This window comes from Erythrolamprus reginae, chromosome 3, assembly GCF_031021105.1.
Source record: "Erythrolamprus reginae isolate rEryReg1 chromosome 3, rEryReg1.hap1, whole genome shotgun sequence".
NCBI lineage: Eukaryota > Metazoa > Chordata > Lepidosauria > Squamata > Dipsadidae > Erythrolamprus > Erythrolamprus reginae.
This window is the reverse complement of record NC_091952.1, coordinates 120,244,308-120,257,845: the sequence shown is the minus strand read 5'-3', so window position 1 is coordinate 120,257,845 and position 13,538 is coordinate 120,244,308. Positions and strand designations below refer to the sequence as shown.

Sequence of the window (13,538 nt, the reverse complement as noted above, 5' to 3'; positions counted from 1 at the left end):
AAGTATCACCTGATTACAGGTTAGAAGTTACTTCCAACTGCAGAAAAAATTAAATCAATCTCAAAGTAAGACCTGCCAATTCTGAAATTAAATAGCAATTATTTTTTTTATAAATGACAGCAGGTTCAAAATATAATAACATTTACTTCTGAGTAAATACTTATATGGTATTGTACAGGGGTGAAATGCTCCTGGTTCGCTCATGCCTGGCATTCGTCGGAAAGCCGGTCGTGAAGACATGCACAGAAAGTAAAAGAACTCAAACGGTGGCGTTCAGACAAGTGGGTGGAGCCTTATGTTCCCTTCCCGCCCAGCTCTCCGACGACTGACAGGCACAAGCACACTGGGAGCATTTCACCACTGGTATTGTATACGTCAAGGGCTGATCTACAGGGTGCGTTCCAAAAGTAACACAATTATTTTTTTTAAAGTAATTTATTGAACAGATTTGCACAAACACATAAAATTCTTCCAAGTACTGTCCTTGGGCCTCTACACATTTTTTCCAGCAACTCTGCCATGACTGGTATGCGCCCTGGAGGGCGTCTTCGGGGACCTCTCGCAAGGTCTTTGTCACGGCTGATTGGATCTCTTCTATGGACGAAAAACAGGTTCCTTTCAGGGCTGGGAACAAAAAGAAGGACTATAGGGGGGTAGGGCAGCGTTGGCACATGGTGTTTGGCCAGGAACTCGCAAACCCGTAGCGCGTTGTGGCAAGGCATGTTTTTCATCCATAGAAGAGATCCTGTATGATAAAAACCTTTTCTGAAAGATTATGACCCAATGACACTTAGCTTTTTATGGTGGCTTATTAATACAGTACATCCGTTTCTATTACAAAAAAATGCGTGCAGGGATGTGGGCATGCATGTTTGTATGTCTTTGTCTCTGTGTTCAGGCCTGGTGACTGCCTGGATGAATCCCTGCAATTTTGGGGAGGCAAGATTTCAGAAGTGCATTGCAATTACCTACTTTCTAGATCTCAGAGATCACGACTGGCGCAAGTTCACCTAGAGTGATCTTGCGCCACCCACTATCATGCATAAAGTAGGACTAGAATTCATTCTATCCACATTACTAATCTGGTGCCTTAACCACTACACCACACTGGCTCTCTACAAGAATTTTAATGTATGTAAAGTTCTTAAGTCTGAATGATCTTATCTTTTTACCTATCACATTATCGAAACATTGTTAAAAGAACATCCCATATTATATTAACATCCCATCTGTTTATAGAGTATGTAGCACACAGATTATAACGGTTGAAAATTTCTAAATTTCTTGTCATTTTAGTTCCAAATTACATTTTAATTCTCAATATTACATTATAGAAAATTCTCAGTAATTCATCTCTCCTACTAAAGAGCATATAATTCATATTTAAGGTGCATAAATAAAAATACAATTTTACCTGTGCTCCTATTGCGCTTGTTAGTTTGAAGATGTATAGAACAATATCCAAAAATGGCTGTAAAATAAGATTTAATTGTAAATATTGGTCATGGGAGAAAGCACGCAGTATGAATTTTTATTCGAAAGGACACTTTTTAAAAGATGGCAGTTTTTTCAAATAAACACAGCTAAAATGTCTCATTATAATTTAGTGTTGCAAAGGTTATCTGAACATTCTGATTCAATTTTAAAAAACTAAAAACATGTATTTTAAAAAATTCTTAACAATATAAATCAATTTCTCAATAATTTTTCCTTTCTTTCTTAAAGGTATAAGAATTATTAGTCTTAGGATCCAATTCAATATTTGATATCGCATTAAAGTCTCTTAATGCAAATATTATCATACTTTAATTCATTGCTCTTTTTATGTAATTTTATATAAAACATTTCTTAATTATTATTTGGTGCGTAAATCACTACTAATACGGTAGTATAATTTGATTATTCATCTTTATTTTAACCATTAAAGTTCTACCTTCTTGATTTAAGAAAGAAAAATATAAATTACAGATGTTTGCAGCTGACCTGGTATTCATTTTAGAGGAGCCATTAGAAACAGGGCCAAAATCAATGGAACAAATAGAAGAGTCAGGAGAAGTGGCAGGGTTGAAAATTAACAAAGATAAAACAAAAATATTGGTGAAAAATATTACGGAGAAACAGAAATCTGTATATTTCTTTTATGGAAAAAAGAGACATGCAGATTACTAAAAAGGTAAAATGCTTAGGAGTACATTTAACAGCAAGATGCATAACGATTAAGGAAGATAATGATTAAAAATTGAGAAGATAAGTTGAAAGAGACTTGGAGAGATGGAAGAACTTACATCTCTCATTAATGGGTAGAATAGCTGTAATTAAGATACTATAAAAGATTGTTGTTTTTATTTCAAACGATACCAATAAAATTAGAGGAAAAGTATTTTCAATTTAAAAAAATAATAATAATGAAATTTATATGTCAAGGCAGAAAAGCAAGAATTAATATAAAAATGCTTCAGATGCAAGACTCAGAGGAGGATTTGGACTTCCAAACTGGGAATTACCGTATATACTCGAGTATAAGCCGACCCGAGTATAAGCCGAGGCACGAGCTTTTTGCCACCAAAACCTTGGAAAACTTATTGACCCGAGTATAAGCCGAGGTTAGAAAATGCAGTGGCTACTGGTAACTTATAAAAATGGAAACCAATAAAATTACATTAATTGAGACAACAGTAGATTAAATGTTTTAGAATATTTATTTTAAAGAAAACCAAAATTAGCTCTGTAAATTTAAAAGAGGGTAAACTAAAGCAATCTGGTAATAACAATAAATTAAAAAGTAAAAAAAGTAGCTCAATCAGCAACCAAGCTAAAACCTATTTCTAAACCTAACCCAGGGGTCTTTAAACTTGACAGTTTTAAGACTAGTGGACTTCAACTCCCAGAATTCCTGCACCAGCCATGCTACTTCAGGAGTAGGAGTTGAAGTCCACAAGCCCTAATTTTTCCAGGTTTGAAGACTCTTGCATTTCTAACCCTAACCCAGGGCTCTTTAAACTTGAGTTTTTAGAAGCCTGGAGAGAGTTCATGCTCTCCCCCCCCCCCCTCTTTAGCTTGCTGGCTGGCTCGTTGGCTTGATCTCCCACCCCTGATCCTCCTTCCTCCTCGTCTCCCTTTATTGCCCCATGTGTTGTGCAGGGAAACAGATTTGCTAAACAGATCCACTTGGGACGGCAGCAGGGAAAGGAGGAGGTGGAGAGCCAGAATAGCCCATAGCCACGGAGGAGGAGGAAAGGAAAGAGCTGCCTTCCTCCTCCTTCTCCTCCTTCCCCTGCTGCCTGCTGCCGTACCAAGTGGATCTCTTTAACAAATCTGCTTCTCTTTCCGGCTGGAGGCTTCTAAAGCCTGGAGAGAGTTCATGCCATCCCGGTCCCCCCCCCCTTTAGCTTGCTGGCTCTCTCCTCCGTCTCCCTTTATTGCCCCATGTGTTGTGCAGGGAAGCAGATTTGCTAAAGAGATCCACTTGGGACGGCAACAGGGAAATGAGGCGGAGGAGAGCCAGAATAGCCCACAGCCGCGGGGGAGGAGGAGGAAAGGAAAGAGCTGTCCTCCTCCTCCTTCTCCTCCTTCCCCTGCTGCCGTACCAAGTGGATCTCTGTAACAAATCTGCTTCTCTCTCCAGCTGGAGGCTTCTAAAGCCTGGAGAGAGTTCATGCCGTCCACATCCTCCCTGTTTAGCTTGCTGGCAGGGTGCCCTCTTGTGGTGACTCGAGTATAAGCCGAAGTCGGGTTTTTCAGCCCATTTTTGGGGCTGAAAAACTCGGCTTACACTCGAGTATATACGGTATATTATCAAGCAGCAGCACTATCATGGATGAAAGAATGGATTTTATTAAGAATTACAAGGTTATCGACATTAAAGGGACATGATTTACAACTGGACTGGCATGAATATTTTTCAAAAACATGTAAGAAATGCATTATTACTAATATGGGTGGGAATTAGAGAGAAACTTACTTGAAAATACCAATATGACTTTAGACAATGGAAGCATTAATACACCCGAAAAGGATCAGCATGGGAAATATTATTAGATATAAAGATACTTTATCAGAGAAGAGGGAATTGAAATGGAAACAAGGAATTGATACGCCTTGGTATACACAATCACAAATACAAGTGAGATATGAAAAAGATGCTAAATTATATGGATTCTATTTAGAAGTGACAAGCTGGATGAAATACTCACAGGAACAGAAGATTGAATGATTAAAAAAATTATAGTTATTTACTTAGCATTAAACTAGAAGAAAAGCAAGTAAAATAAACTATGATAGCACGGGCAAAACGTTGGATACATGAGTTAGATAAATGACAGCAATTATGGGAAAGAAACTATAAATTAACAATGGCAACAGCATATAAAAAGAATCTGTATAAAAGAAAGATTGGCAAAAATGTTTAAAGATAAATCTACTAAATGTTGGATATGCCACCAGACATCGGGATATTATTTATTTATTTATTATTTATTAATTAATTAGATTTGTATGCCGCCCCTCTCCGTAGATGCGTATTATTATCGTATGTGGTGGATATAATAATAATAATAATAATAATAATAATAATAATAATAATATAATATTAGATTTGTATGCCGCCCTTCTCCGAAGACTTGGATATGTGCAGAAGTGAGAAAATATTGGGCACAAATTCGAGTGTGGCTAGAAAGGATGACACAGCAACTATTGATTTAAAACCAAAACTATTTTTGTAGGGTATTTTGTCAAAGAATATAGTGAAGAAAATGTATACTTAAATATTCATGTAATAACTGCGGCTAGAATTGTATTTGCACAAGAGTGGAGAAAATCCCTACAAAGGGAGAGATAATTAAGAAAATATTAGAATGTGCAGAAATGAATAGATTTTAACAATGGCAATTAAACGAAAAGAAGAATCAGAGAATTATAATATATGGGAGTATTTTTATCATTGTATAGAGAATGAATAATAGACAAAAAGAGATATGAAATTAAATAAAGCAAAAAGGAAAATGGTTTGATGGAAAATAAGTTAAATTGAAATGTAAAAGTAGAGCTGTATATCTACTGGCAAAATGGTGGTAAATGTAAAAGATGTTGACCCCAAATTTTGTACCCAAACGACACACTGATGGATGGATGATGTAATGTTTGTTCGGGGAAAATAAAAACTTTTTTTAAACGAATTTTTGCTTTCTCTACTGTTCAACAGTGATTAAATGCAAGAAAAACCTTTAATTCAGCAGTTTTTCAGTTTCATGCTTAGAATTAATATTTAAATTGCTACTATGTAAGTAATATTTAAACATGCAGATGACAACATAATTACTTTCTTTCTTCCCACTTACCTTGCTGAGGTTGGAATATAGGTCCACTACACTGTTACAAAATTTTTCGACATCTTGTGTAAGTAGCTGATCAGGATTGCCTATTCTGTTGTCTAGATTGCCCATTTTGTAGAATGTGTAAGTCCTAAAATGTCAGGAAATCAGTAATATATCAAAGCAGTTTTACTGAATGATTAATTACATTTATATTTATACTTATTTATTTAAAATATTGCCAGCCCTCTCACTGCAAGGTGACTCTGGGCTGCTTACAAGGTTAAAAGAAATAAAACGATAGATAGATAGATAGATAGATAGATAGATAGATAGATAGATAGATAGATAGATAGATAGATGATGGATAGATGGATAGATGATGGATGGATGGATGGATTGATCGATGGATGGATAAATCGATGGATCAATGGATCGATGGATGGATCGATGGATAAACAGATAGATACAGTAGATAATATGTAAAATTTTGGTAAAAAAGATGGAGAGGGAAAAAAATAAGAACTTCAGGGTGGGACTTGCTATGAATCCATCAACCAACTCCATTGTGAAACTACCCATTGGAATGAGACAGTCCCCCAGGTAACCAGGATCCATGTCATACAGGGCTTTAAAGATTATAAGCAATATCTTGAATTGCACCTGAAAGCAAATCGGTAGCCAGTATAATTTGTGGAACAGCTGTGTGACATAGCCCATTCTCGGGAGCCCTAAAGCCACATTCTGCAGCAGTTGTACTATCCAAATGCTCTTCATGGGAAGAGCCATGTACAGAACATTGCAGTAGGCCAAATATAAGATGACCAGGACTTGAATGACTGAGTGCAGGGACTCTTGAACCAGGAAAGGCTGTAACCCAAAGACTGCTCTTGCCGTGACTGCCACTTGCTCTTTGAGAACTCCCGGAGAACTCCCAAGTTGCAAATCAGGTCTGTGTGTGGTAGTGCCACCCAATCCAAACTAAAAATGTCCAAGTCCCAGATCTTGAAGCTCCACACTCCCAAACCCATTCAGTCTTGTCAGGGTTCAATCAAAATCTGTTGTCCCTCATCCGGGCCTTGAAAGCCTCCAGGCACCGCGAAAGGGCAGAAATAGCATCACTCAGGTCACCAGAGATGGAGATACCTCAAAGTACCGATGATACCTCAACCCATGGTGAGGAATGATCTCACTTTAAACATGTACAAACTTCCAGCAGACGTGGTTGGTAAATCCACAGTAACTGAATTGAAACATGCCTGGGATAAACACATATCCATCCTAAGATAAAATACAGGAAATAGTATAAGGGCAGACTAGATGGACCATGAGGTCTTTTTCTGCCGTCAGTCTTCTATGTTTCTATGTAGGTGTTTAAAAAAGAGAGGCAAGAGGAACAAATCCTGCATCAGCCCACAGGCTGCGGGCTGGCTCTCACTCCTTATTAACACCGATTGGGGACCTGGTCTTGGATAAAGGAGCCAAACCAACACAAGACTCTGCAGCCTAGTACCAGAGCCTATGGCTGTCCCAAAAAGATGTCACGGTCAATGATATTGAAGGTTGCTGAGAGGCCAAGGAGAGCAAGGATGGCTATACTACCCCATATTTCTTGCCAGAGATCATCCACAAGTGCAACCAAGGCTGTTTCTGTTCCTTAACTGGGCCTAAATCCTGACTGAAAGGATTCCAGGTAATCTGTTTCATGCAGGATGCCCTAAGGCTGCCAAACAGCCATCTTTTCTACCACCTTCCCTAAGAAGGGAAGATGGGGTAAATGGACAAAAATTATTCAGGCAGGTGGGATATTGCAAAGATTATGGAAAGAGGCAAGGTGAACCAGGGCCGCCTCATACATTAAATTATACATTACAATTTGTATTAACTTTAAAGGATTAGGATTTACCATATTTAATTTTAATCTAATGTAATGTTTAAGACTAAAAATCACTTACTGTAGGTACTGCTCATAAAGATACTTGGTAAGTCGGACACGGAAACACAATTTAAGTTCATTTAGTCCGTATTTCAAGAAGTTATTCACCAGGGAAATCTATAAATACGAACATGTCAATAAGAATGCATAATCTAATGTGCTTTAAAGCCCACCACCACTTTAGATCCCAACAGATGGCAAATTAAAATCCAATTTAAGAGTACAACCCACAAAGAATTCATCTACAATCCTAGCAATGTTTATTTGGAAAATACGCTCAAATAAACTGAATGCAATGTAAACATGCATAGGATTGTGCTATGCACCTGTACCTGTGCTTGGTATTTTTTTTTAAAAAAAACTTCATGAAGAAATACATGCTTAGGTACAAGCAGAGGTAGGCTACTAAGGTGGAACGGTGAGGTGTGCTCGCCCCCGTGGCTCTGAGTGCTAGCGGAGTCCAGCGCAATTCTGCTATTGCACCATGGGCGCACCTGCCCATGATGCAGTAGCAGAATTGCGCTGCGCCCGTGGTGCAGTAGCAGAATTGCGCTGGACTCCGCTAGCACTCAGAGCCACGGGGGTGAGCACACCTCACCATTCCACCTTAGCAGCCCACCTCTGGATACAAGGCACCAAGAGGAAGTTTGAAATGTATTAGTACTTGCCACAATGTGAACTGTTTTATCTGATGGTGACAATTTCTCATGTCACAATATCACAGTATACTGGGGATGATATTTGTGAGCAATTTTAATCTATAAGAACCACATATTGGTACCACAAAAGCAATAGAAAGCAGTAGCAGTGGAGGAGGCTTCTCCAATTAGAAGAACTTCTAATTCTTTCTTTGAGTTTGAAACTTTTTCATACGCTGAGCGGGTACAGCAGTCACATGAGTTGCTCGCTGTCCAATCGGCATAGGACCGAGCCTTGTCTTTAAAAAGATTGCTGGATCCACCCCTTCCCCAGAATTCAAGAATCCGTAGACTTAGGCTCAAAAAAGTGGAAAGCACAGGGACACCTGAGGGAGGCAGGGCAGGCGCCTCTGGAGGGTCAGAAGGTCTAACGTGCACTTGGGCCTGAACTCTTAAACGTTTAACCGACCGCTCGTGATTTTTTTGAAGAGCTTGGTCCCGCCTCTTTTCAGCTGTAGTGGCCCTAGCCATGGGGGGAGCTACAGAGGAAGAGGAGGAGGAGGCCTGGGGGTTGGTATCAATTTCATCACCAGTAGGCCTACCATCCATGGGACCTTTGGAAGAAGTGCCTCTCTTGGGAAAAGAGGAAGCCATGGCCTGAACAAATTACAGGGACAAGGCCTGAGCCAAATGGGAAGAAACTACTATGATTAGGCGAAAATTCCCAAGAGGAAGGAGGCCCAAGCTCCTAGGCCCAGGAGCGTCTGCAGTTCAAAGACAATCTGAACGAATCCAAAGTTTGTGCCAATGAATACAGATGGCCCAGGCCTCACTATTTAACAGAAAACAAACCAAGGCACTCTGGTTTTGAGGCCTAGCCAGGGAGTAATAGCCTGAGGGTCTCACAGCCTACTCCAGGCCACGCGGTGGACTTAATGGCGCCATGCGGCTTGTGCGTGGGCGAGCTTCAAGTGCCAAAATTACTGGGCGCTGAGGGCCTTCGCACCAAGAAAAATGCTCCAAAATTTTAAATGGAGACAAGACTAAAGTCCAGGAGACGAACAAGAGAGCTTGTTAAGTGTCCCACACCGCCGGAGGAGAAAAAGCCACAATAATAACCTCCCAGCCGATTATATTTACTTGTAAATGCAATCCAGCAGCAGCGCAAGCAGTATGATTAAGAAACTCACGGCTTTAGCCGCGCCGCGGCTTCTCCCTTTTGGCGCCGAGCCCAGTAGAACTGGCGCGAAAGTCAATGGCTCGAAGAAAAAGGGCAATTGTAAATAATTATTTATCTGTTGTTTTGCAGAGAGAGAGAGAACAAAGAGGGAAGGTGCTTTTGAGAGGAGCTGAACCACCACGTGTCCTGCCGGTAGGAGGACCGAGCGAATTCTGGGGAAGGGGCGGATCCAGCAATCTTTTTAAAGACAAGGCTCGGTCCTCTGCGGATTGGACAGCGAGCAACCCACATGACTGCTGGACCCACTCCTTCAGTACGGAGAATAGTTCATTCCTCCATTTCATTATAGTTGGAGTGAACATTAAAGAAATCTTTCACATTAAGATCAAGGGTAGGCAACTTGGAGCACAGCAAATAGTTTGGATGACAGCTCCCACAACATTGTGCCATGTGTCATACTAGCTTTGCTTGATAATACTGTAGACCTAACTTCTGGAAGTCACTGCAATATAGTGAACGCATAATTAAAGTGGGGGTTAAAATCAAATACCACAAACAAATACATTTTTCAAGGTAATAGATTTCACAGGAGTACAAAGTGGTCAAATGTTACTGGAAAAGTTGTGACTGAACACCTATTCATTCTATCCCAAAAAAGTCAAGAACAAAAAAGCACCACTTACAGCAGGCATGGCAGCGATGAAGTTGAACAAGTACCTCTTGAAATCTTTTCTACTGCGGCCAATGATAGCACTGCAAACCACCACATGCACAAGATTAGTGGCAGAAACAAGAAGACCCATCCCCACGATGTTTCCACCAGGACAAGTGGAAAGCCGTGAAAACTAACACAAGAAAAGGTCAACAAAAGAAGCAGCAATACTCTCTTTACACCAGATCAACATTCAGATGTGCTCCCACAATGGTGGACAAAGCAACAACTGAATTGGACAAAGCGACAACTGAATCAGTGAAAGCCATCACCTTCCCTTTTGACCCAAGGTGAAAGCCGTCACCTCCCTTTTGATCCTAGGTGAAACCCTTCACCACCCTTGCTGCTACTCACACTAATGGATCATAATTATACAGGCGGTGGTGAGTTTTACTGTTGCCCATCTCCTTGAAGACACCACACTAGAAAGAAAGCCATCGCCAAACAAGCCTATTGTTAAATCCCATGCCTCCATAATGCCTGATTAATTACACTTCCATCCTGACGTCACTAAGATATGTATTTTCCCTATCTCTGCTGGCATCAGGACATGGGATAAGTTAGGTCTTCCACAGGAAAAATGTTTGGGCTGCCACTATAAAAGACAATTCCATGCTTTTTGTAAAAAAAAAAAAAAAATAGTAATAATAACCAAGCCAAAAAAACCCAAACCCCCACTCCTCTATTATAGAAGCAAATGCAAAAATTTTAATAAGTAGGATTTGAATTGGATAAAAGCCAACACAAAAATACATATAGAGAAAAAAACAAGAACAAGACAAAGAATAAAAAATTATATTCAGGAAGGCGAAGAATTCTGAAGCAAAAAATAATAATATTAATGGTTTAAAAACATAGCAGGAAAAAATTTGACTATTATCGTCAAATTAGCAGCAATGTTTCTTAGTGGGCTCATTGTCAACTTCCAGATTGCTCAGCCAGTATGGCTGAAGCTGGGAACTGCACTCCCAATACACTGACTGGGAATTAGATTAAGAGCAATCTAGGATAAGATCAAGGTGGCGTTGGCAGCAATTGGGACTGTTTACTTTTAACCTACTAAGTGGTTGTCTTTGGAGTAGCAGAAAACAACAGTGAAAGTCACCAGCACCAGCCTGTATAATTTGTAAGAATACAAGTTTTGAAGCAATTAATAAAGCTTTAGAAAGACTATGGGGTATACAATTTAGCTGACACTATTTAAACTACATCTCTCCGAAGTAAAAAAAACCACTGGGGAAAAGAAGCAATTGTTTCATTTATGCATCAGTTACGAGCATAAACATTGTAGATACATGCTAATATTTGTGTCTCTTTACCAGTGGAATGGAAACTACAAATTTAAGAAAGAAATTCTTGAATAGCGACAGATCCCTGCTAACGATTGCACTGAAAGAAAGAAAAAAATGTACAGAATTTAACATTTTAATTTCTCACTAGGTAAAGTAATCACTATGTAGTTTTATTGTACAAAGAGTAATGGATAATTACTACAGGTAGTCCTCGACTTACAATCACAGTTGAGCCCAGAATTTATGTTGCTAAGTGAGAAATTTGTTAACTGAGTTTTACCCCTGACTTTTCTTGTCATATTTTTTAAGTGAATCACTTAATCATATGCTAAGAGCATATGCACCAAGACAAATTCCTTGTGTGTCCAATCATTCTATTATTCTATTCTAGTCTAGTCTACTCTATTCCATTTCTAAAATTAGTAACATTATTGTTAAATGAACCTGGTTTCTCCATTGACTTTGCTTGTCGAAAGGTCACAAAAGATGATTACATGACCCCAGAACATTGCAATGGTCATAATTATGAACCAGTTCTCAAGCATCCAAATGTAAATCATGTAACCATGGGGATGTTGCAACTATCATTAAGCGTGAAAAATGGTCATAAGTCACTTTTTTCAGTGCCGTTATAACTTTGAACAGTCAGTCGAGCTCTACCTGCAATACAGAAGTCTAATAAACAACATTCCTCAGAAGACATCAAACATTGTAAGGTAAAAAGAATAGCTAGAGTATCTGTTACATTTCATAGAATATACTAATTATTGCATGAATGTGAAAATAGAAAGCTTAAAATAAATTCCTCTCCATAAGACTTGTTTAAAATTGAGCAAAACTGTTGATATCCAATAATATTCATGGCTTAGATCAGTGTTTCCCAACCTTGGCAACTTGGAGATATTTGGACTTCAACTCCCAGAATTCCCCAGCCAGCGCTGGCTGGGGGATTCTGGGAGTTGAAGTCCAAATATCTCCAAGTTGCCAAGGTTGGGAAACACTGGCTTAGATCATTTGTGCTCACAATACTGCATTGCATTTGTACCATACTGCTCAAAAAAATAAAGGGAACACTCAAATAACACATCCTAGATCTGAATGAATGAAATATTCTCATTGAATACTTTGCTCTGTGCAAAGTTGAATGTGCACAACAGCATGTGAAATTGATTGTCAACCAGTGTTGCTTCCTAAGTGGACAGTTTGATTTCACAGAAGTTTGATTTATTTGGAGTTATATTGTGTTGTTTAAGTGTTCCCTTTATTTATTTATTTTGAGCAGTATATATGCAACACAGAAATAAAGAACCATGTATTACCTTCCATAAAATAAATATGTATATATGGTTGGCTGACACACGTAAGTATGTTGGAATACCAACTTTAAAAACTCACAGTCAACATAACTGGTAGTTATGCTACTAGGGAATTCTGAGAGAGAAATCCCAACATATCTGGGATTTGGGAGAAAACTATGATTTTTGCAAAGAACACCAGTTGAGCAAGGTTGATCCTTAAACTTTCTATGAGCCACATTCATAGTTTAGTTTAAAAGTGGGACTTTCTCCTCCAGGCAGCTCCAAGAGAGACTAATAGAGAAAGCTTGTGGCTTAACATGGCATCATCATTTAGAAAGAAGTTTTGATTTTGTATTGTACTTGGATGAAACCTTTCTATTTACTCATTTAAGTCAAACATCATTTATTTGTATGCACTGTGTTTCTAAAAATAGCAGTACAGTACTAGCTTCTGATATATGGTAGCATAGAAGAATAATGATAGGAAATTGGTTTGGAATATATAAATGACTCTTACCTCTCGATAACTGTCCCATTATGAATCATCCAGATGTCACAATATGTGCGAAGTACCAACATAATGGCAATAAGTATTAAATAACCTGTCTATTATAAGAAAGACAGAAATAATATTTAGAATTGTATTAATTTTAGGAGCGCTGCACAGATCTTTTCCAACCAAAAAGAATCAATACAAATTAGACTCTAAAATAAAGTTAATTTGTTCCTAATAGGTAGTATAGTCCTTGACTTACAACCAAAATAAGGACCAGAAGAAAAATCACTGTTAAACAGTGTGGTTATTAAGTGAGACATGATAGGACTGAATCTGAGTTTACATTTTTGTTATCATGGTTATTAAGCAAATCACCTGCAGTTGAGCAAAACATCATGTGACTATGACTTGCAACTCTCTCTATAGTAATCACATGACAGTAGGATATTGCAATAGTCATTAAAAGTAACTGAGTTTTTAAGTGCCTGAATTGTGACCAATTGGAAAAAGGTTAACATAACATTAATACCTAAAGATGTTCAAGATTTAACTTCCACAAAAACCCTACAGGGCAATGTCATTACCAAAGACTGTTTATAAGTTATTTACAGCAATTTTAGCACATAGACTGAAAATCATTCTACAAGAAATTATTCATGAAGGCCAATATTATAATT

General features: G+C 38.5%; 1 protein-coding gene across 1 annotated transcript in view; it reads right to left on the bottom strand.

The window, feature by feature from the left end:
• The window catches only part of ABCD3 (ATP binding cassette subfamily D member 3), a 61,579-nt gene that overhangs the window by 27,112 nt on the left and 20,929 nt on the right, over positions 1-13,538 (bottom strand). The window contains exons 4-8 of the mRNA XM_070746515.1: positions 12,883-12,971; positions 9,747-9,816; positions 7,265-7,362; positions 5,337-5,460; positions 1,415-1,471 (exon numbers count right to left, since the gene is read on the bottom strand). Of these exons, the coding sequence (XP_070602616.1) occupies positions 1,415-1,471; positions 5,337-5,460; positions 7,265-7,362; positions 9,747-9,816; positions 12,883-12,971 (438 nt within the window). The remainder of the gene's footprint in view (positions 1-1,414; positions 1,472-5,336; positions 5,461-7,264; positions 7,363-9,746; positions 9,817-12,882; positions 12,972-13,538) is intronic.